The 25,797-nt window shown below is 44.0% G+C and overlaps 1 protein-coding gene across 1 annotated transcript in view; it reads right to left on the minus strand.

The window, feature by feature from the left end:
- The window catches only part of COG6 (component of oligomeric golgi complex 6), a 521,976-nt gene that overhangs the window by 356,799 nt on the left and 139,380 nt on the right, over positions 1-25,797 (minus strand). Inside the window, exons 7-8 of the mRNA XM_069205482.1 lie at positions 24,261-24,331; positions 20,519-20,612 (exon numbers count right to left, since the gene is read on the minus strand). Of these exons, the coding sequence (XP_069061583.1) occupies positions 20,519-20,612; positions 24,261-24,331 (165 nt within the window). The remainder of the gene's footprint in view (positions 1-20,518; positions 20,613-24,260; positions 24,332-25,797) is intronic.

Below are 25,797 nucleotides of genomic sequence, written 5' to 3' on the forward strand. Positions count from 1 at the left end.
AGAAAGCAACACAGAGGATTTCTATTTGGGGCGATAGAAGCAGCACACGAGAAAGACAGTTGAAGAACACCTGCTCTCTAATGGTGTGATGCAGCAATAAGGAAAGAAAAGTGGTTCCCTAAAGAGTAGCAGTGGAGGGATACAAGTCAGCCAAGCCAAAAGATGGTAAAGAGGCTTTGCTCCAGGGGAGGGACAAACAGCAGATTGGACAGGATGGACAAGGAAAGCCATTGAATTAGAAGAAAGCAAATGAAAGTGACAATAAAACCAACCAATGGTAAGCAATGGGTGGGCTGTACGTCCACTGTACGTTCCTGGTAAGTCCACAATAGGTCCTTTCCAAACAGACAGCTTCTGCAGTCTGGGGGTGAGACATGAAAAAAAAAAGGTTGGTTGTTCATACAAGTATGTTTGGATGAAGTGCGTAGTCTTATAGAGCCTGGAGGGTAATAAGGAGTAGGAGAAGCAAAGTTGGAATGTGGCCTAAATTACTGAGCTTGCCATTGCGTAAGATAAGACAAAAAGGAATAATAAAGTTTTTATCACAGCGGTAACTGTCTGTAACTTTCTACTAGCACGAACTTTACTTTACCACACAGCGTAGATCAAAATAAATCCTAGAGATAAAGGGGATGGCAAAGTTAAGTCAAAACTGTAGGAAAATAGGACCTTCCGAGCCATGATATAGACAGCTCACTTCCATCCCTCGTTCCGACCCAACAGTTAGAGAAATTGACTTTATGTTGCCAGAAAAGCGCGTTTAGGAGCCAAAGGGCATACTGCCATTCACTTAATATTCAATTTATACGAAACATCATCCTTTATCGAGCACGACCGGCAATCTCTTGTTAGATCTTAGCTTATGAACTTCAAGGTGAAACTTCTTTACACTGAACTGGTCTCTCTCCCATTCCTGCCCCATCTTTGGGCAGGTTACAGATGGGGTGAACCTTCTGTGCGACTCCTGCCTCCCACCCATATCCTGCCCTGAGCTGACATTAGTCTGCCGCCCTTAGGGAACGTCTCCAAATTTCTCAAAGTTTTTGATTTTCCCTGAGATGTGACTGGGTCTTCCCGGTCTGACCGCAACGCAGAGTCCAGCTCTTAACTCATGTGACCCAGGCCTTCCTCTGCCCCTCCCCTTGCACCCACCTACTGGGTCTCTTTCCCTTCCCTGTGACAATTCTAAACAGTTGTTTACTGCCTTCCTTGTCCTTATCCCTCTAAACCTCCACTCCTAGGGCAACCAAATGGAGGGAAAGCGGTTAAGGATGTCCTCCTCTGGTGTCTTTCTTAATTGGGTCAGGAAAGCCCTGGATGTTTTTTGTTCGCCTATTCTTTTCCAGGTCCTCTCACCCTCTTAGTTCCCCTCTCCATCTCATCTAAACCGAACTACAAGGCATTGCACTCAATCAGCATCTCTACTCCAGGATGCTCCAGGCACTTGTTACATGTATTGCACCGGTCGCACCTAGGAGGACTCCACAAGTCTTACACCTGACAGACGTTGATGCTGGTACTTTTGATAGGTTGCTGCTTTGTCACTCGTGGTAGAATCAATCGAGTGCATACCCTAGTGTATACAGCTGTTCTTCACATAGCTCCCCGGAGCTGCCCTGTTTGGAGGAAGGAGTCCACAGATCATTCACTCTAGTGATTTGTAATTTGGCCCTCGATTGCGTCTCTGTCCTTCATGGCTAGCATCCTCAGAGCGTTTAATTAGGTTGTGGAAAAAGCGACCGCTTGCATACAGGGTAGTCACGGGTGAGGCTTCATTTACTCACTCCCTGCAGCACCTCATGCTTACTCGCGGCTGCCACCGCTCACTCAATGACACGCATCTCCAGTCATCACACAGTTCACCCCGCATCTCCCCATCCTTTGAACTCACATCCTTTGAACCATGATCTAAAAAAAAGATGCACATGAACTTGGCCTTGTCAGAGGTATGCAGCTCAATTTCAATTCTTCAGTACAATGCAATCGAGGTGTGTGATCTGTAACGTTCAACGTACACAATCTAGCTTATGTATTCCATCTGGTAAACAGTGCCACCCTGTGGCGAAAGTGACGAAGTTATATTTCAATAAAGGTTCTGGAAAATGCTTCAAAAAACACGGTCCTAGTATTTTGCGTGTACGTTTTATCGTGCGCAAATATCAACAAGCAAAAACAGGGATTACATATTTCGTTGGAAACGGAGGTAAAGGCAAAAAAAAAATGATTTCATTAACAAGCGCAATGTTAAATGGTAAAAATAATTCAAAGAAAGAGCTGGGACTTTCTATTGTGCTCGAGTCGAAATGGAGCATGATAGCAGGAAAAACGATACAACTATATACGTTTTTGGGGGGCGTGGCCAACTGCAGGAGATGGCGCACGCTTAATCTCCTCGCTCCGGAGGGGCCGCTTTACCTTATACCTGTAAGCGTGCCATCTCCGGGCGGGTCAACGCCAAAAGACTGCTCCTGACCTGGGGGCGGAACCTGGATGCGGCTGGGTTCCCCGCTTTTGATCAGGGACGTGCGGAGGAGCGGGTTCGGCTCGCTGGCTCCGGAGCGGACCTGCGGCCTTTCATCCCGCGGTGAGCCGGGGCCTCGGGTAGGGCCGAGCGTTGCGGCCGAGCGAGTGCGACCGGCCTGGGCCGGTGAGGCGATCCCGCCTGGTGGGGCCCTGGCGCAGCGGACCGGACGCCGGGAACCCCCTTTGCGAAGAAGTGGAGGCGGAGCTGAGCCGCACCCGGTCCCGGGTGAAGCATCGTGAGATGGAAGCCCCCGGAGGAGGGGGCTCGGAGCCGCCATCTTGCCGGGAGGGCGACCGGAGCTCGGGGGACGCTCCCGCGGGAGCGCAGAGACGACACTGAGCGGCAGGAGGCCCCCTAATGAGACACCACCCCGGGGGCAAGTAAATCACAGAAAAAAAAAAAAAAAAAGGAAACAAAAAAACAAAAAAAACACGTGAAAGAACTCTCCCGAAAAAAAAAAAAAAGAAGACAGGGGGGAAAAAAAAAAAGAAAAAAAGAAGAAAAAAAAGGGTAATTGAGGAGTGGCAGGACCCAAAAAGAAAAGAAAATAATAAAGAAAATAGACGCCGCCCTAAGCAGAGAGAGCGAGTGGCCATGTGGCTAGAGCCCGCTGGGGGCGATTGCCGGAGTAGCCGAAAACAGAGCCCAACAAAGTACAGAAGGGGTGGACAAACAGGCCCTCTCTGACGCCCATCCGGAGACCGAGACCGGGTCTGCGCCTGCCGGGACACGAGATCACAGTGGAAAGAGGGCCAGTGAAGAGACTCGGGCCTACACCTTGGGGGTGCAATCTTCCCCACACGGCTTGGCCGATGCCCCCCAGAGCCCGTCACAAGAAGAAGGTCATGGACATGGCGCCCCCTCCAGCACGGAAAGAAATGGAAGAGCAGACCAACCCACAAACTAACGTACAGGAAACCCTGGACAGAATACTGGGGGCGATTGCAGACACAAAGACAACACTACAACACGAAATCAGCCAAGTAGCAGTGGAAGTAGGCCTCCTAAGAGCAGAACACCACAAACTGGCGGATAGAGTCAAGGAAACGGAATCCACATTGGCAATAGTTGAACCGAAACAGAAGGATCTAGCGGCTGAGGAGACTTCCCTGGCTACTAGATTAACACAACTAGAACGAAGGGTTGAGGACGCGGAGGGCAGAAACAGAAGGAACAACGTGCGCGTGGTGGGCCTTCCAGAGGGAGTCGAGGGAACTAACATGGTGAACTTCTTGGAGAATTGGTTTAGTACAACGGTGGCACCGGGATGCCTAACGCCCTTTTACACGCTGGAGCGAGCGCACCGAATGCCGTCGAGGCCTCTAGCCCCCGGTAGGCCTCCTCGTGTGGTAATTGCCAAATTGCTGCACTACAAAGACAGAGACACTCTCATACAGAAGGCCAGAGAGATGGGCCCGTTTAAGATAGCGAATGGGGAGGTGAAGCTATACCCGGACTACACTTTGGATGTTCAGAACAAGCGAACCTCATTCCTAGCAGTCAAAAGGGCCCTCAGAGACGAAGGGATTCAATATTCATTGCTATATCCGGCCAGACTGAGAGTGATACTGGAGGGGAAAACCACTTTCCTCCAAACACCGGAGGAAGTATGGGAATGGCTCGAGAAACAAGGACTCCAAGTGGGGCGACCCAATGGTGAGAACACATCTGCGGGCAGGGCTCGCCGAGCTCCAAGGGCGCGAAAACCCGGGATCCGACCGAAGCTGGCGCCAACACAAATGCAAAAGGAAAAAGATAAGAGGGCGGCTCTGGAGGCGGCAGCCCGAGTTGGTGGTGAAGCCTCCCCTCCGGAGGGCTCAGGAGAGGATTCAGACGGTACAATGGTGTCTTCGGCTGGAGACTCGACCTGCTCGACACGTGCTCCCAGGGTGACGCCGCGGTCCGCTGATGAGCTTGGATAAACATTGCAAGAGTTGACCTGGCGATGCGACACAACAGAAGAATATGAGGCCCCTCCGGACCTGACCGCCCTCCGAACCAGTAACTCGCTGGTCTAAGCTAGCCTGGCGAGAACTGTAGCTATATGTTTAAATAAGTTGCACTGTTGCGTGATTTTCTGGGCCACCTGCAGGTTGGTAGGCGCCCTGGGGTGGGGGAGTTGGGTTTTGCAGTTATTAGTTAACTTGGCTAAGTGGGTGGCGATATACGATAGCAGTAAAGATCTGAACATGGGTAGGAATAGAGTTCTACTCTGGGGGCGCCAGGGACACTATTATCAAATTAAATTATTAACATGGCAAACTATAATCTTTTAACATGGAATGTTAGGGGGATGAGCACTCCAACCAAAAGACACAGAATCCTCTCCTACTTGAAGAGAAGAGGGGTGCAGGTGGCAATGCTACAAGAAACCCACTTAATAGCTGGAGAGGTTGAGAAACTGAGACGCAGATGGAGGGGACAGGTGTTTGCCACAGAGTATTCAGCATATGCGAGGGGAGCATTGATATGGGTCAGAGCTGGGGTCCCACTGATAATAGACTCAACTGACATAGATCAAGAGGGCAGATTTGTGGTGATAGAAGGGAGACTACACGGTATCTCTGTTGTTATGAGTTGTATTTATGCTCCCAATCAGGACCAAGTCCCTTTCCTGACCAAATTATCAAGCCACCTCACCCGCCAAAGCACAGGAGAATTAATAGTGGGAGGGGACTTCAATGCAGTATTGGACATTAACAAGGACAGATCGACCCCGCCACTGCAGGGTGCAGGGTCCACTAGAATAGCCAAAAAGCTCTGCGAATGGCTGGACTCCTGGGGGCTAGTGGATGTCTGGCGGGAACAACACCCAACAGACAGTGACTATTCTTATTATTCAGGCCTCCACAGGCTGCACACTAGAATTGACAGAATGACATGCACTGCGGGACTTGCGCGTTATGTAACCCACTCAGAGTATCTTGGCCGCACACTATCAGACCATAACCCCTTGCTGATTACACTGAGTATTATAGAGGACAGACCCCCAATTCCATCATGGAGACTGTCCCCCACTGCGTTGGAGGATCAGCCGTACCGAGAGGCCCTTCGATGCCATTTGACAGAACATATCAAAATTAACAGTGGATCCGCCACATCCAGAGCCACAGAATGGGAAACGCTTAAGGTGGTAACGAAAGGATTCTGCCTGGGTCAATCAGTGGGGGTGAAACGCACACTTGAAAGGGAATTGACCTCTTTAGAGAAGAAAATACACGAATGGGAAGTGAGACAAGATGTTAGAGCCCAAGAGAATGAGGAATATAAGCGGGCCCGTAGAGAGCATTCCCAGATCGAGTCACAACTTAGGTGCCACAACACACAAAAATACCTGGCATCAGTGCAATCAGAGGAGGGTAGATCGGGAAGGCTTCTAGCTTGGCTGGTACGCCCAAGCGGAGGGGGAGAGCCCATCACAAGTGTACAAGACAAAAAGGGAATATGCAGGCGAAGCCCAGGCCCAATCAACGAAGCTTTTAAGGGATACTACATGCACTTGTATAGGAAACCCCATGACCTGGGGGTGGAGGCCTTCCGAGACTCCCTACAGCGAATCGCTCTCCCAGCCTTGGACCAAGCGGGGAGGGATAGCCTGGGGGGACCTGTAGCAGTGGAGGAGATAAGTGAGGCTATATTGCAGTTGGCTCCTGGAAAGACTCCCGGTACCGATGGCCTTCCAATGGACTTTTACAAAAAATATAGGACATTGTTAGTGCCCCAACTGGCTGAGGTATACGCGGAAGCGTTGCACCGAGGAGAGTTACCGGGCACATTACGTGAGGCTTTGGTGATACCACTACCTAAAACAAAAAACAGGGAAGCGCCGGTGACCGACTTCCGCCCATTGTCAATGCTGAATAGTGACTTTAAGATCCTCAGTAAGATCATGGCTAACAGACTGATCCCCCAAATGACAACACTAGTGCACACAGATCAGAATGGTTTCGTCCCTGGTCGCAGCACGTCGTTGAACCTCAGGAGGGTCTTTGCCATCTTACACATGCCAGCAACAGAAAAACCTCCGACAGGGGTTTTATTAGCAGTGGACTTCGAAAAGGCCTTTGACTCGATCAGGTGGGACTACCTTAGGGCTGTGATGCTAAAGATGGGACTAGGTGAAAGCTGGGTGAAGTGGGTGGACCTACTGTACTCCTCCCCAATGGCTAGGGTGAAGACGGGCAGAACGATATCCGACACATATCCGGTGTATCGAGGAACCAGACAGGGATGTCCTCTATCACCGCTGCTATTTGCCCTGGCAATTGAACCTCTAGCGGCCCAAATACGACAGGAAGGAATCGGTAGAGGAATTAACTGGGGTCCTAGCGAGCATATTATTTCCCTATACGCGGACGATATTCTGGTGTATTTGAGAGACGGAACCAGTGGCCTCCCGTGGGTTTTAAAGATCCTGGAGAGCTATGGGGAACTGTCGGGACTTCATCTTAACCGCGGCAAAACATTTGTCTTCCCCATACTACCAAACATAGAGCGCCCTGAAACATGTCCGAAAGATATGAACTGGGCCCCGCGGACTTTCAAATATCTAGGGATCCAAATATTTCATGAGCTGGCCGATCTTCGGGACGGCAACCTGGGTGGGGCGCTCCGGTCCCTGCGCGCCTCAGTTGGGTTTTGGCGGTCGCTGAAACTAACAACAATGGCCAGAGTGGCGTTGTCTAAGATGGTGATGCTGCCCCGCCTCCTCTACTTTTTTGCTAATCTACCGTTATGGGTCCCCCCTGCATGGTTCCGTGAATTAAACACCCTACTTCGGGAATTAATATGGGATGAGGGCCGGAGACGCACAGCATTGACTACTATGTGCAGACCGATGCGAGCGGGTGGATTAGGGGCTCCTGACTTGGAGGCATATTACTTGGCATCCCAGCTGCAGTGGGTGGCAGGCTGGATGGTGGGTAAGGGGCAGTTGGACCTAATTAACCCCCACGGTTCGATGGACATAGATCGAATAATAGCACGCATGATAGAGAAGAAGCTGTCCCCCTTCGGAGACAACCTAATGACTAACACCGCGAAGATGTGCTGGAAAAGATGTGCGAATAGGACTGGAGTTGGTCCACCCTACTCACCGGCGATACCGATTCCGGTATTGCTCGTGGAACCGAAGGGAACCGGATCTGGGGGCCGGGGATTGGGCCCATGGAGGGATGCAGGAGTATTGACGGTGGGGGAGCTCTTCAGGGAAGGTACAATACAGAGTTTCGGCGAATTGGTAGGGAAGGGGGTCCCTCAGGGTCAATTTTTGATGTACAGGAGGCTGGTGCACACTCTGAAAGGCCAGTGGGATACGATTAACGCAGAGCCCGGGACTCACGGAGTGTTGCACCTCCTGCTGACTTCGGGAGAAGAATCCCACTTAATTACGAAAATATATCGAGCCCAGTTAGAAGCTGCATTGGATCCCCTGCACTCACTCAGGGAGAAGTGGGAGAAAACAATCGGACATATGCTATCTGAGGCAGACTGGAACAGAGCTCTGGCTTATCCTCGGAGGACATCGCGTAACACCCGGCTGCAATATATCCAATATAACTACCTGCATAGAACTTATCTTACCCCTCACCGACTGTTCCGAATATATGGGGGAACCCCCAAGATATGCCCCAGATGTGGTGAGGGCGAGGCAGACTTTGACCACATGATGTGGAAATGCACAGTGTTACAAATGGGCTGGAGAGCAGTGATGGAGAGCATGTCAAGATTATATGACACGGAACTGCCGTTCGCCCCCGATGTCTGTCTGTTGGGCCTAAAGACGGATATCCAACTAGGGAAGATTGGGAGTCGCTTCCTGGATCTCGCCCTGGCCCTCTACAAAAGATTAATTATGAGGGGTTGGAAAGCTACTACCCCTCCCTCACTTGTTGAATGGAAAAATGACGTCAAGAGGTGGGCCGGGGCGGAATTGCAGGTCTTAAAAAATGAAGAAGCAAAGGGTATCCGACAGACTCCCGTGGCCCCAGGGTGGGAAGAACTACTGATGAGCTGGGATAGCTCAGGGGAAGAACCATTAAATCCTAATACAGCTCAAACAGAAACGGAAACCTAAACAGATACTGTAAGGAGATAAGGAATAAACCCAGGTACACCGCTGGTGAGGGTGAGAAAGAATAACAATGAAATAGCTAACAGAGAACACTGACAGCTCATAATAAACCACAAGGTGCAGAGTGGAGTGGAGTACAATCACCCACAAGGAGTAATAGGAAAACGCATACAGCAGATGATTATCCCTCCAGATACAGCCCCCTAAGGGATCGATCCTCACTACCTAACACTAAAACCACCCACAAAAAGCCATTAAGTATGTACATAGTTATGTTAAAGTTGAAGCTGCTATGTGAACATGTAAGACAAATGGGTAACAAAGAGACAAGGAAATAGATACTTAAGGAAACAAATATAGAACCCTAGAGCTAACAGGCAACAGAAATCAGATATAGACCTAGATGTGAGTTAAAACACGACATAAGTCATCTGTGAACACAAGCAAAGTAAAGTATCCTTTTAAATGGTGTGAATAACTTGGATTATATGTTCCCATAAATGTAACTGTGAAAAGTAAACAGCGACCTATTAATTAATAAAAATATATTCAAAAAAAAAAAAAACTATATACGTTTTTAAATCTTAAAATCAACCAATCAACGGCGTGACCCAGTACGACATTCCTTAACAAAGTGCTTTAGCTAATTATTTGCTAAGTGCTTAGCAGTTCCACAAATATCCGAGATGATGCCGGCACTCGTACACCAGTTTCCTGGCGTCCAAGGGCCCATGATATACATACAGGCCCGGTTCCAGGAACTTTTCTCTGGATGAGCCTTGAACATAAGGGCATCACAAGAAGTGACATCATAGGACCTTTCACCCTCAATGGTCGTATGAATTAATCTAACATGACCCCAGCCATGATGACAGCACAATAATTGACATTGCTGGAGTTATAATTAAAGCCATAATAAAATCATGACTAATATAATAACATAACATAGAGAAATGTCTGTTTTACATACCACTTGTATTAATTAGGGTGCTGATGTAATATGCAAGGAGATCATTAACCGTTTCTCATAGTATTACATGAAAAATGATGTGTTCATCTGAACAGGATAGAATACCTCAAAACAGCACCGGAAACCTACATGTTTTATACCACAAACTGTCACTATTTAAAGGTTTCTGTACTTGATATTCCAATGAGAAATGTATTGACAATTTGTAGGGAGAGAAAAGGGGATTTAAATAAAACAATAGTAGTTATGTCCACATGTGATAATTGATGTAGAGTTGACCATATATTGAATTTAAGCTATATTATTGGCCTAAATAAATCTTTACTAGTAATACATTTTGATTTAAGATCACCTGCAAGTTCTATCACTCATGTGAAGGAAGCAGAGAGGTAAAGGTTTAAGTCAGACACTTAATTTTTCATGTATTCACCAAAATGAAACAGTGCAACACATTGTTTAAAATTGTTTTAAAACGTTATTTCTTTCGTTTATGTTTTAATGTAAACAGAAAAATGCACACTGCACTGCTGATTGTATCAATTTAACAAAATCTAATGTGTAATGTCCCAGTCACAGAGTAAGCTGCTAAAAGTGAACTGTGCTCATGAAGACACTGTTTGCCTGCTGTTCTTGGAGTTGTGCTGGTGATTTTTTTTATTTTTCTAAAGTGATGAGTCGTTATACTTGCCCTGAATTGTAGAGAGTGAAACAAGTGAGCATGACATCTTCTAAGGAGGGTTCTGGGGGTCTCCCCTGTTGAACATTTTGAAAAAATGGGATGGTTAGTGCATTTTAAAGCAGGGATTTCACATTTGACAAAAAACAGACTCTGCTCTCATTAAATATTCAAGTCTTGCCTGATGTGCCAGGCCATCTTGACCTGATGCTCCCAGTTCACCCGACTTTTTCCAAAATGTGCTGGGGGTGACCCCATACAACTAAAAGTACCTCCATTTTGCCAGGTTCAGCATAACGTCATAGGTGCTCCATATATGGCATATGTGACCCTTAAGTCCAAAAATTAAATACAATATGCCACTGCCAGAAATTTTCCATTCGTGCCACCCATACACCGCATGATCCTAACATCAAATATTATCTTTAGTATGTCAGGGCCAGCACTTTGTCATAATTGCCCCAGCACTTTGTCATAATTGCCCCTTCCATATACCATTGTGGTTCTCCTTCATGCCAAAAATTACATTCTATGTGCCAGCATTTTGACATGGGTGGCCCCATGCCAACAATTTTCTTCAGTATGCCAGCAATATTCCAAAGTTGCCCTTATGTTACAAATTACATCAAGTATGCCCATGCCAGCATTTTGTCATAGCTGTCACGATATGCTAAGCATAGCGTCTAGTGTACCCTTGTTTGCTAACAGTTCCTTACTGGTGCTTGTCATGCAAAGAACTGCCTCCAGTATGCAAGTGCCATAATTTTGCCATGGGTGCCTCTAAGTGAAGAATCACCTTCAGTATGCCAGAGTGAAGGGCACACTCGCAAGCATAATACCACATTCTCACTCATGCTCACTAATATGCACTCATTCACAATCACACTCATTCACTCTCACTAATTGCACTCATTCATTCTCATTCACAATTGTGCTCATTCACTGCCACTCTCACTCATTCTTGTTCACACTCATACACATTCATCTCACCTGAGTACTGTCACATTTTTGCAGTCACTCTTTGTCTCACTCACATTCTCGCTGACACTTAGAGACACATTTACTAAACAAAATAGCAACATGCAGTGCAGCAACAATAGCTGCTATGCTGCACTAGGGGAAGGCAGCATTGTAGAGCCATATCTACTAAGATATGCTTTTATGCTGTCTTCTCCAGCACGTGTGCACAAACAGGCTGCCTAGAACCATGCACACATTCCTTTGCACCATGGTGCAAAAGTATGTGCACGATACCTAGCATAAGTTTTATACTTGACAGAACCTGTGCCTAGACAAACTTTAAAACTTTTCCAACATTGGATGTGCGCTGTGTAGTGCAGCACACATGCAGTGTGTAAAAAGCTGGAATGAATTAGAACATTTCTTCAACTTAACACCTGCCTCAATACGGTGTTATGTTTGGTGCAAAGCCATGCCTAACAAATTTTAGTAGAGAGTACTTTGCATCATAATCCTTTGGTCGTAGAGTGGGAATGCCCAACTAGCACCCATTTCACGCTCACATGCTGCAAAGTAGCACAAAGCAGCCCAAATGATTATCTGTGCTACTTTGAGGCCATTTTCCAATTTAAATAGGTTTTGTACTGGGAAGCAAATAGTTAATCAAAACTTTGCACCAGTTTGTGTGACTTTGCATTGGCACAAGTTGTGATAAACACTCTCAGAACCTTCACACAGAAACAGACATTACTGAGGTTCAGAATAAGCCCTGGGTCCTGGTGCAACTGCACCTGAGACATAATTGGCAGGTAACACCCTGTCCCCACTCCCCTATTAAACACTGCTCAACAGTAGCTAGCCTCAGAAATGAGCTAGGGTTCCCACAGGGCCACTTTATTCTGACATGAACATTTTAATGCCTCAGCCAGTACAAAATAGAGAAAATTGCCTAAAGCCAGAATTGCCCCCTTTTCAGTTCATATTTAAAAAGTATTTATGAAAGCAATGCACTTTAAAATGTGTTCTAGAGGTTATTTAATGTAAACTAAGTGAAAAAAACATCACAAGGTTTGGCTGTCAACATGGAGGAAGCATTTCACAAGTGCGTTCTCCATGGCCACTTCTGCCAAATGGGAGGGCCAAAGGTCATGTTTGGGTGGGCCTGGCCCACTGGCTAGAACCGGGCCTGTATACATAGATATTTTCTTTTTTTTTGCGGTGTTATTAAGCGCGAACTCGACCCGAAGTTATTGAAGCGCTTTACACGGCCACCAGATATTTTACACAAGGGCACATTTATTTTTGGTAGGAGCAGAGAGATTAAATGATTTATCCAGAATCACAGGATGTTGCCCGGGACTCGAACCTGGTTCCTCAACTCCAAAGTCCTCCTCCTATGTAAGTATTCCAAAATGAAAAAGTGAAATGCACTTTTCCGAATATACAACAGAGTGAGATATTCAGATAATGCGCCTTTGAGGTGCTTTGAACTTCACAGATCCTGTAACTCTTGTACAGCAATATTGCAGGCACTCACTTTAAAATGATGGTACAACCATAAAGTGCTAGCAAAACTCACTTGGGCAGGATGAACTGTTTCTCATTTTTGACGAAACAGGCTTGATGAATTCTTGTAAAACTCTCATCCGAAGGCTGCTCAAAAAAAGCGAATGAACAACCTACAAGACCAGCCACGAGAGAGACAGACAGAAGAGGAAAGCCCCAGACGCACAGTTCAGATTAACCTCAAGAGAATCACCTGAGAGTGGGTACACACACACACTGACGGGAGTGGATGAAGTGAGAGGAGGAAATGAAAGGAAAACAGACCACGCTCGCGCTCTCCACAGAGCAAAAGCAGCATGGAGCTTACGGAGGAGGGAAGCCAGATAAGACATTTCAACCAGGGGACAACGTGGACAAATCTCACAGGCAGTAACTGTTAACCTCTTCCAACTACTACCGAAGCGAGGAGAAAAACAGCTACAAAGATGGAATGAGGAGGAGATTACCCGAACACCATGGGCAATACAGAGTTTCCAAATTGAGCTCACCCCTACCTAAGTTGTTCCTCCTAAGCTTCTAAAAGGATCTGGACTCTTCTAGGAGTGCCAAAATACTACCAAAATTGGCCTTCCTCATAGCCAAATTCATCATTGGCAAGCACTGGTGGGAGTCAGGGGCGACAGGGTGTGAATAGCTGTGGCACAGATAGCTGCTCTCTGCTAGAGGCAACCTCGTATTAGATGAGAGGTCGTCCTTCTAAACATACAAACACGTGGAACTGTTAGTGGTAATATTGTGATATCTCTGCTCAAGATATGGCTAGTCCTGCAGTCCCACCCTTGGTTAGTGATCCTTAAACGCCGTCATGCTCTTTTATTGCTCACGAGTTGTGCTTCCTATGCTTGGAATCCAGGTTAACGATGGCCTTTGAGAACTGTCATCGTGATGACTGTCTTGTTGCACTTCTTCGCCCAAAATAATTATGAGTCACAGTTCTATTAGGTTGAGAAATAATATGAGAAAAGGCGTGTTAATCAGGAGAAACAGCAGAATGAAAAACGGCACCACGTGGTAGCAACTAATTAAGACCGTTCTAGCCAGTGTCACCTTTCCAGTATTTGACAATGTAGTAGCAACAATAACCAGCATCATAATCCCCATAATTTTACAAAGCCTACAGGGCCACGGACTAGACTAAGCAATCCTTATTTCACTTCCGTCATGCCCTGAAAAAACAATAAAGCATATTTTGACCCACGACCAACAGAGAGCTGTGGTCAACACCTTAATCATCTCCTGCCCAGACTAGAGAAATGCAGGTTTTGCAGACGTTTCACCGCCATCTCTCAACCCTATCAAGGCAGTCGCCCCTGCTCCAGCCACTCATAGCCTTTGGAACACCCTTCCTCTCAACATCAGAACTCAACCTGATTTGCTCAACTACAGGAAGCTACTGAAAACCCACCTGTTCTACCTTCCCTTCAAATTTCCACTTGCTAAGCTGATTGGCTGACCCCATTCTTCCCCAATGTCTTCCTCGTTATGGTCTTACTTCAGTAACTCTGGCATTGTATACCTCTAGATACTCAGAAAGTGCACTTTGCACCTTGTTAGGTATAGTGCCACTATAGAAAACCATGACTAAATAAAAAAAAATCTCCACATATTGCGTCTATAAGCTCCAAAATGAAATATACAAACACTAAGTAGTTCAAAAGTGTTGGACCAGAAGAAACAAGCCGTAAGGACAGTGCGTGCTCAATCCCAGAAAAACGGACAATGGAAAGTTTCCCTCCCTCCAGTGCTATCGCAAAGAGTGGTTGGTCCCAGCTTCCCCAAATCCTGTTAGGCAATAGGTATCCATGAATAGGAGCAGACAATATATCAGCTCAAAAAGCATACTGGTCAACTGGATCCTGAATTTTAGTCTACAACCACCTCATTTGCTCTTGGAATACATCAGGTTCCCCCAAAAAGCACTCTGATTTGGTAGTCATTCAATATCTGAGCAAATTTCAAATCATCCCCCTGCAGGGAACATAGGTCAATCCCAGTAATAATTGGGTATCTAGAATACAACACGATCTCCCATAGAACAAGCCTAAAGGTCGACCCAAAGGGGTCCTCACAACATACATCTCAGAAATCCTCAATATTAAGGCTGAGCAAATCAATCTCACAGAGAATTGGCTACAGGCTGTTAAACTAGAGAACTAGACACATGGGGAAAACCAACCCTCCTGCTACATTATCCCGAACCTTAAAACAAAAGGGCTTGTTAAAAGGCTCCGGGAAGACACAATAACCAAATTAATGACTGAGAATGAAGTACACTGCATGACAATATCCGGAGACTTCAACTCAAACTTATCTAAATCACAGTTACACTATGAAAAAATAATTGCCCAAAATTTAGTTTGGAATATCCCTGAACAAAAAAGCAGTATGTCATGAAAAGATTACAGGTGCATCCAGTTCCCGTCCATACTAGCTAGCTCTGGTTTTCATATTCTGAACGGAAGGTTTACAGCCCATAAATTCCTATCCTGATCACATATTTCGTAAAAGTCTACATCTTTAATAGAACATTGGAATACTGGAGGCTCCATTGAAAACAATGGAGTGCTGCGGGCTTTTACTGGCCAGTAAAACCCCGCAGCGCCAACATTCCAATGTTCGCTTTGTTCACAGCAACAGCTGTGAACAAAGCCTCACGGAGCCCGAGGGGATTTAAATCCCCTCGGGCTCCGTGATTTTTTATTTTTTTTAATAGAACATTCTGCCCTGTGTGGCAGAATGTTCTAATAGCCTTAGAACCCGCCGTAGCGGGCTCTACCGGCTATTAAAGTCCCTCTCCCTTGTTAAATGCCCTCGCCTTCGGCTCGGGCATTTAACGCGGGGAGCGGGCCTTTAATAGCCAGTACAGCCCGCTACGGCGGGTTCTAAGGCTATAATAGACTGCTCAGCTGCCTCCCTGCCTCTTTTCAGATGTATTGTCGGTTTTCAGTTCGAGGTACATGAGAATACCAATCGCAACCCGCAGATCACAACGTTAAATTTCAGTCCTTGTGTACATCAGCCGCCAGTATTTGTATTGTTCATCCCGACTTCGATAATCTGGAGAGATTAAGATGACAAGGGAATCTCCAGGAACAAGATGGGCAAATCTGCACAAACCTGCTAGAAGAGCAGCCGTTCACAGCACTCAACATGATTATTAAGAAGGAAAGATACAGTGAAATATTGTTAGAAAAGTTCTGTACGAAAAACAGCTCGGCACACTTGGTAACCATTAAAATGAAAAACTGTCCCTGGATTTATAAACATCTTCCCCAAGATCTTTAAATCGCAAATGATGCAAAGTTAAGAAGAACTCTACAACCAAGCTTCAACAGGAGAAGGTACAAGCAATGCACCAGCTTTATAAAAGAGGAGTATGGTTTGCCAAAAAAAAAAAAAAAAAAAAACATCGGAAAAGTTTTGAGTCAGGGTGCATTCATGTAAAACAGGCAATCCAAAAGCCTTCTAGAAATTCATAAACGGAATAGATAAAGAACCAGCCTCTTCCCATAACACAAATATTTCTGAAAACTTCTGGGTGCAACCCCTGAGAACGCATTATTCTTTTGCGCATCTAATTATGGATAATGGTGGCACTCCACAGCACAGCAGTCCAGGAAATCAATCTCCTGAAAATCCATCACAACTAATGGTGCTGCTGAAGGAAAAGTGCAAACATTAAATTCTTAGCCACATATGTAGTCAGTTACAGTTTTAGGCGAGGTCACTTCTGGGTTCGTATAAAATCAATGTTTATTAGGGACAAATGTTATAAATGCAAGCTCTTCAGAAACCATCATAAGAAAGAGTAAAGGCAGACGGTGCCCCTGGCCCAAATGGCCTGCTTGCCGCACTTTTCAGGTCTAACAGAATTCTGGACAAAAATATCTCTACTCTATATGATTCAGTCCTTCAGAACCAGGTAGCTCCTGGTTTATGGCTTGTATACATAACACATCCCATCCTCAAAGGTGGTAACAGAAGCAATCCTGGAAACTACTGATTAATAGCATTATTAGATTTAGACTCCAAATGCTTTGCAAGCTTGGTCTTGCAAGACTTAACAGCATGGGTGAACTCTTTGGATCTCATTTATTGACATCAATCTAGTTTTCATTCTGATCAGGCCACATCTAGGCGCCCTCATAATTTGTACATGCTCTTCCCTTGCCTCAACAAATACGCTTTACTCCTGCTTTGTTGATTTTAAAGCAGCTTTCAGTAGGGTTCCACAAGACCTTTTATGATTGGAATTAGCAAAGGGTGGAATCCAAAGAACCCTACTGATAGCAATCCAACTCTTGTATGCTGGCATCTGGCTCCCTTGTAAAGTTGGGTGATGGCACAAAACTTTTGTGGAAGATTTATACAAAAACAGGATTGAAGCAAGGGTGAGTCCTCGCACCACTGCTGTTTAATATTTAGCTCTTCGATTTGTCTTGTGATCTAAATTTATTAAATTCACATTCCATAAAACTTGGTGGACATGTAATGACATTTTATAAGCTGATGACCTGTTGTTGCTCAGTTTGACACCAGTAGGCCTACAGCGACTTTGAAATGGTTGTTTCACTTACAAGTAACTGAATAAACTTGAAGTAAATCTTATGAAAACGAAAGTGCTAAAATTTACAAACAAACTCAAAACATCTAGCGACTGGATAAGTGGAGGTCTCCAACTTTCATGTACTTCACAGTATGAGTACCTGGGTGTGACCTTTGACTCTAAAGATACCTTCATTCCGCCTACGGAGACTATGGAGTCAAAACGTCACCTCTTTAATAACTAGTTCTCAGCAACTTAAAAAAAACTTGCATGGCAGTAATATGGGGCCTTTACAAAAAGTTGTGGCAGTGAAATGTTCATCCACAATAGCATATGGCTCTGAAACTACAATAGGCAAACCAGTAAGATTTTTAGACATATTAACTGCAAAAACCTCCCCGCTTATATTCAAACTTCCAAAGAATCCTTCACAGGCCTAGGTGCATCTAGAGTTTGGCCTTATGAAAGGGCACACAAAATGGCGAACACAAAATGCCTTTCTCAACATATGCCACAACTTTTGCCTTGCCAAAACCAACACTGTAACGCCAAAGTCTGGCAGGAAATAAACAATCAAAACTTGAAGGCTGGGCTGAAAGACTTCCTAAATGATGCAATCTGATCGCTTCACACAGAAAATGTACAGAAACCTCCATGCAATACGAAAGGAATTAAAAAATGATCAACCACATGACTATCACTCTCCATACAAGACGATAGGTCTTGCCTGGCAAAAATAGCACACATCTGGCAAGTTATTAATATTTATAAGCTCTTAAAGCTGCTGCCTTACTTTGATCCATTTCAGATAAAACTGGAATTTATGTAAGTATTGGGATTTAACCAACCTTGAACAAGTCGTCTCCTTGGTCTGGATTAATTGATGGAGAGGAATTCAGGCTTTGTGGAAAAGAGACAATGTTACATTTCTCTGTTTGTGTCCGATATTAATCTTTGAAAGAAGAAACTTACTGAGTGCTTTTTCATTTATTCAGGCTGGTGGAAGAACTTGTAGGCAAGCGCTCATTCAAGGCCTCGATCTAGCTTACACCCAACTAAACCCACAGCTTGTTAAATGTATACAGCTATTTGAGGCGAAAATAAAGGACTATAATGGTGCGAGAAACTCAAGCAGAAAATGATCTCTGACTCTTCCATCCTATTTGGCATATGGCTATGACACTGGAATATTGACATTCAATAACAGAATTAAGCAAAGTATTTTTGTTTTTATACAGAGGAAGCAATTCAGTGACTGGTATCGTGAGAAATTAAACATGCTTCCTATGAATTAGTAATTCTTGTAATTGATAGGCCAGATTTTTTATCGGATTACCTTTGTTGTTTAAATGTGTTGCTTTTATGTGGATTGGCTTTAATCAACTATGCACTTTAGTAATAAATCTGAAATATGAACGAGTTCAAAAGTGCTAAAAAAGGGACAAGAAAGTAGTTTCATCCAATTATACCGGCACACGAACACTGTGAAAATACCATATCAATACACTGGGTAAAACTTTGACAGGCATCCTGTTTCACAGAGAGACCACCGATGCTTGGAGAGCACTTTTTCACAAATACCTCACACTGATGGTAAAGGTCGATTTATGAGGATGATGCAGACTTAAAACAGCGGGATGCACACCTTTCCATAAGAAATACACACACACCTTACGCAAAAAGAACCACAATCACTATTTGGGTAAACAGCAGAAACTTAAGCGTTCATAACTATAGTCATATACAAACATCAAACACAACATGACAGAGAATAGGCGGGATAGTGAACACGAGTTCTGGGAGACACAGGAATCATTCCGAAGTCACATAGAATCTAAACTACATAAAAGTTGGCAAGGCTCATCAAAAAAGGAAGTAATCAATACCAATGTGAACTGAAATACAAAAACCTAAAAGAATAGCCACAGCCAACCACCACTCACCAAAACAAATCACAAACCCCTTTCCTAAACGTCAATACAGACAAATAAGAGACTATTTTTAGAAAGAAAAATGCCTAAGACAAGAATCTAAACTACCAGCATCCATTTCTCTGTAAGAAAAGCCACCAAGGTCAATGGGCATAACAGTGGCGGGCAACTGCTCTACAGAAATAATAGAAAATCAAAAAGATCATGATTATAAATAAAGAATAAATCACACGAAAATTGTAAATGGAGGCATGAGGCCCCCACACAATCATGCTGTGACCAAGAAAACAAAACTAGCAACACCGCTAATTAGCCAAATAGAGTGGATAAGTGTTGGTTAAAGCCCCACTCCAAAAGGGCCACAGACTTAACCACCAACACAGATTACCTAATACCTCTCCTGATTCCAAGAGGCAACCCTAATCAGCCCAGAACACAGGGGTCCAATGAGCATCACTGCAGATTACCCAATGCCAGTTACAACTCGAAAACCGCTCTGCAATCTTCAACAGGGAAAAGGGGTAATACATATCAGTTCCAGTCATGAAATACTGGGAACCAGTCCCCTTTTTTTTCCTACATGAGAGGATAGGTCAAAATTATTTAACACATTAATACATATTGTAAAATATAACATTGTAAATGTTTGATAAAAACTTGTGTTTTGATTTCCTTTACCATCCTTTCTGAAATCGAATTTCCCGCTTCATAAAAACTCCACGTAGCAGAGACCAGAAAAATATTCAAGCATAGAACTGACACATCTCCAATGTCTCATGAAAACATTCAAAACACCTACATGTGAAATACAGCACTAGTAGCAATTTGTTTAAGTACTGTTACTTTTGCTATTTCAAGACAGGCATTGAAGACAATACACAAAAATGGTTAATACACAAAAATGGCTAATGCCCAAACATGTACCAAAAATCTATTTGACTTACATTTTGAAAAAAAGAGAAAATATGTTGTCTAGTAACAACAAAACGTAGAGTAGTTATTACTGGATAAAAATAAATCAGCTAATAAGATCTCTTCATTTTGCTTTTCTAGGATTTCACGGGTTCAGACCAAACACCTCTTAAAAAACATAACATTTGATTTTTGTGTTTGTATTGTGGCATCAATGTCTGGAATACCGAGAAAAAAGTTTCCACTCATAAGAACACAAAATTGCCACAAAATACCATTCTCGATTAATACAGTCACTGGTTTGCACACAACACACCATAGGAAGGCAAAGGTATGTACAGCGTACTAAAGGTTACTGACTTGTACAAAACGGGGCGGTCCTGTAAGGCTTCCACTGCTTGAGTAAGAACCGGAGAAATATCGCAGGATTCTTGAGTCAGAGTTCTGCATTCATCTGAAAGAAAGTAGCAGATGACCTCAAGTCAATTATTCCTGACAAACGAATTTACATGTATAAAACAGCAATTTATTTAGAACTCTGACAAATAAAGGTTGGCCATCCGCTTATATTCCCTCAAAATTCTCCCCTAATGACAGAACACAACACACAATAAGCAGCACAGCTTCTTCGAGGCTCTTTGTGTCATCACGTGCTCCTCCATCTTGTCATTTCTACCCAACTCTGCCAGGCTAGTGGCTAGGACTCCGAGTGAATGGAAAAGGATTGCAAAGTCACCGGGTCTTTCACTTAGTACGATGATTGCAGAAGTACAAAGCAGTTTTTCTCTTTTCTTTGTGTACTGATTATCTTCTGTGGCTGTGTAACTTTTTACACAAAATGAAGCTCCTACGATTGTATTCTTTACTGTTCATGTGTTATGTGTCTACAAAACCAGTAAAGATGGAGGACGAAACGGTCTCCAGATAAATCAAGTTTTATACTAACCTATGAGGCTGTTACTTGGCTGCACAATGAGGGCTACGAAACTGGATAATGGTAACAGGCAACAGTTGCCAGAAAATGAGGATCTGATATGTTAAAATATGCCAAGCAAAAACAGTTATATCATACAAAGACACATGTTCTCAGTAAGTGTTGGACTTTTTCCCTTATGCAGGGTCATCCCCAATTTTTTGGAGTACTGCCTCCTATTTTTTCTGAACTGTTTTTGTTGGCTTTAAGAACCCTGAGCACTTTACCACTGTTAGCAAGTGCTAAAGTGCATATGCTCTCGGTGTAAATTGTATTGTTGATTGGATTTCCATGATTGGCATATTTGATTTATTGGTATGTCCCTAGTATAATGCACTAGAGGTGCACACGGCATGTAAATCAAATGCTACTAGTGGGCCTGCAACAATGGTTGTGCCACCCACATTAGTAGCTCTGTAAACATGGCTCAGACCTGCCACTGCAGAGTGTGTGTGTGTACAGTTTTAAACTGCCAATTCGACTTTGCAAATGTACCCACTTGCCAGGCCTAAACCTTCTCTTTTCTTACATGAAAGACTCCCCTAAGGTAGGCCCCAGGTAGCCCTATGGACAGGGTGCAGTGTATGGTTAAGGTAGGACATATACTAATGTGTTTTATATGTCCTAACAGTGAAATACTGCCAAATTCTGTTTTAACTGTTGCAAGGCCTATCCCTCTCATAGGTAAACATGGGGGCTGCCTCTAAATATGATTATAGCACAGAATCCCTTTGGGAGTCGATAGACATGTGGAGTTTGGGGTCTCTGAGCTCACAATTTAAAATACATCTTTTAGTAAAGTTGATTTTAAGATTGTGTGTTTGAAAATGCCACTTTTAGAAAGTGAGCATTTTCTTGCTTAAACCATTCTGTGACTCTGCCTGTTTGTGTATTCCCTGTCTGGGTCAGTTTGACAGCTAGGCTGTTTGCACAACTCTCTAGACAGTGACACAAAGCGAGCTGGGGTGTAGCCTGCATATCCTGATGAGCCATCTGTGCTAGGAGGGAATGGAGGAGTGGTCCCTCACACCTGAAAGGGCTGTGCCTGCCCTCACACAATGCAGTCTCCAACCCCCTGCTGTGTGTCTGGGGCCTGGCCTAGGCAAGGCAGGATTTCACAAACAAGAGAGACTTTCCTTTGAAGTAAGCCTACTTCAAAGGCCAAAATGGGTATGTGAAGAACACCCAAAACCACATACTTCAGATCACTTCTGGACACCAAGAGGAACCTCCAGCTGGAGAAGAGCTAAAAAGAAGTGCTGCCCTGCCTGTGACTGTGCTTTGTGGAGCTATCCTGCAGTTACTGCTTCTGCCTGATGAAAGAGGATAAAGACTGGACTATGTTGTGCATTCCTGCTTGTGAAGAAATCTCCAAGTTCTGAGCTTGCCTCCTGTTGCTGAAGTCTCAGGGCCAAAGACTTCCCGTGCCAGCACCTGGACTCCCTGCTGAGACTCCTGCCCTGCCAAGTGGTGCCCTATCCAGTTCCTGGGGCCTTGACAGGTGAAGCTGGCAACCCAAGATTGAAAATCCATGCACAGATCGCGTGCGGGGAAAATTCTGACGCAACCTCCAAGACACGGCTGAAGAAACGACACACTGTCGGTTCAGTGGCTGAAATCGATGCAGCGCGGCTGGGAGATCGATGCTCGTGGTTGGAGAAACGGTGCACTGCATCGCTAACGGAAGCTGGTAATGTCGCAACCCACACAGTGCCGTTTTGCAATCACTGTGCGGCAGGATTTTCGACACAAACCTTAATGGGCGCAGAAAAACTACGCAATGCCTACCCGGACCAGAGTGCTGCCCGGACCGACGCATCGCTCTCCTGCAGAGAGGAAAACCGGCGCACACCGACCCGACTGGAGAAACGCCGCATGGTCTCACTTGCGGGTGAGAAATCTACGCATCGCTTACCCTTTTCGACCGCCACTCACCTGTGCATGTTATTTTGACGCTACCCAGGTACTTTTCAACGCTAACAGTGTTTTACCAGTTTACAAAAGGATTTAAGACTCTTTTGCTTTTAAAATTAATAACTTGACTTGTGTATGTTGGATTTTTGTTGTTTTGGTCTTGTTTTGTTTAGATAAATATTCTCCCTTTTTCTAAACCTGTGTTGTGTCATTTTGTAGTGTTTTCATTAAGTTACTGTGAGTGTTGGTACAAATACTTTACACATAGACTCTGAAGTTAAGCCTGCCTGCTCGTGCCAAGCTACCAAGGGGGTGAGCGGGGTTAGCTGAGGGTGATTCTCCTTTACCCTGACTAGAGTGAGGGTCCTTGCTTGGACAGGCGGTTACCTGACTGATAACTAAAGACCCCATTTCTAACAGTAAGTTTACCTATTTGCGCTTTTGCTGTTCTCTATTCTCAAGAAAGTAAAGGGTCGGCCATAATGTTTAATGAAAAGAAAAAGGAGAAAAATACATCTCCTCCTGTCACACTAGACTAGAGGTTTAGCACCGGCATTGCTTAAAAAAAAGCAATAAAACACATTGACTGGGCTCCTCTAGGTTTTATAATCAGTAGTTTAAAATAGCAGGAAGAAAACAGAAATACGTCAACTCTAGAGCAATGTTCTGCCAAATTTCAGGAGATACTGTGCTCGGACTATTAGCTGTAACACTCGAAGTACAAATTTAATGTCAAAACAAATGTCATGTCCATTAAGAAAAACACTGGGTATAGTCCTGACAGGAGTCAAATCCAGCTCGAAAAGTTTTGAAGACCATGCTTTTAGAGAAAGCCTTTAACTCAGTAGTCAGTAGGCACACCCATAAAATCACCAACTTAAAGCATAAAGAAGTTTTTCACATGAAAATTTAAACATTGTTAAAAATTCTAAAATGCTATTTTCTATTGTTTAATATGTATTGGAATTAAACTGGGTATTGTACAAGATAGTGTGCACTGGCAGGTAGAGTTAAAAGGCATGTAAACTTCTCAACTTCCTGTGCTTTCTGGTTTTGGCCCATATTGCATGTCCCTACCTGGCACACTACTGTAAAATGAAAAACACAAAAATCATTGTGGGTGGTACCATTGTAGGCAAGGTGAGCTGCACAAATAGTGCACAATTTAAATACATTATTCTAAAAAGGTTTTAAAAAAGTTAACCATTCACTTACTTTGAGTCCATCGGTAAAGTCTCTCATAAGATGTCTCTTGGAGTAAAGCCATTTGTTCCATAATTTCAAGGCTAAACCGAAAATGACAAATTACAGACCAAAAGTAGCTTCAATATAACCAACAACTATATACAACCTTTCAAGAAAGAAGAAGGGCGAAGGCGATTGGTGCTCTCTTGGAGTAAAGCCATTTGTTCCATAATTTCAAGGCTAAACCGAAAATGACAAATTACAGACCAAAAGTAGCTTCAATATAACCAACAACTATATACAACCTTTCAAGAAAGAAGAAGGGCCAAGGCGATTGGTGCCGCACCCCTCCACATTAGTAGATATATAAATTTCAAATTTCATCCATGTGCATGGTGCACAAGTCTTGAAGACCTGCCCTCCTAGTCCTCAAAACATCAGGGCAAAGTCCTGGAAAGCCATTATTCTCATAAGACTCAGCACTCATATGTGTTCCATGTTAATGTAAATGATTAGACAGAAGACTATTTCAAGAGTAGTAAATGGCACAAATTCCCAACACTTCTTTCATTATGGAACATATCTTTATTCAAAAAATATTCATGACGATCATTTTCTTCTATGGTTCATAATGTCCATAAAAAATGTTTTTCCCAATTCATGGTGATCCTAGTAGCCAACAAGTTTTGTTGTGTACACAGAATATCTGTTAAAGACAAAGTATTGATGATGGATTTCGGGCTGAATCCGTGGATGGTCCCTCCCTGAAGAAGTCCTTATGGACAAAATGCGTTGGCAACTATAATCACTATGAGTTGGAAAAAACACTTTTTTTACAGAATGAATTGTATTGTTAATAAGATCATTCAAAGAGAGCAAAGATTATATGGGAATAGAGATAAAAGTATTCTATCACACTGTAGAAGTGAATTCTTTACTAAGAAGCAAAAGACTGCAAGGGTGTTATGTTATGACCTCTTTCAGCGCTTCAAGCTTGAGTTCCTTGGTAGAGAAGCTAAAGATTTAGTAGACATGAAACCTGCATTACTTAAGCACCAATTAAGCATACTTTCATGTGTGCGCATGGAGATGGGTGGATCCAGATGTGAAGTGTGTGTGGGGGAGGGTATACGCTGGCATATGATATGCTGTGTACATGAAAGCTTCCAGACTGATCTGTGTGCCACATGCCTTTTGCCCTGAATGTGTCTATGTATAAGTCAACTTGTCTGTTTACAGGGGTGAGAGGCTGTCTTTTCTGCTACTTGTAGGACTGCAAAAGTGCATGTAAGTTCGTTCAGCAGTGTGCTTGTATGCTCGACTGTCTATTGGCCTGTGTGCATTGGTACCAATATGACTTCTGGTCTTCATGCACAAGGGCCTGTTGTACTATCCTTGTGTGGGTGCTTTTATGTCTGCCAGTCTGATTGCTTGTCTGTCGTTCATGCTATTTGTTCTTAGTGCTCGTATTTTTATATGTGTATTGTTCTGTGTATGCATGAATGTTTGCAGGCATGCCATTTCTTTCAATATCTGGACACATCTGTCCTTTCACATAAATGTGATA

This window comes from Pleurodeles waltl, chromosome 8, assembly GCF_031143425.1.
Source record: "Pleurodeles waltl isolate 20211129_DDA chromosome 8, aPleWal1.hap1.20221129, whole genome shotgun sequence".
NCBI lineage: Eukaryota > Metazoa > Chordata > Amphibia > Caudata > Salamandridae > Pleurodeles > Pleurodeles waltl.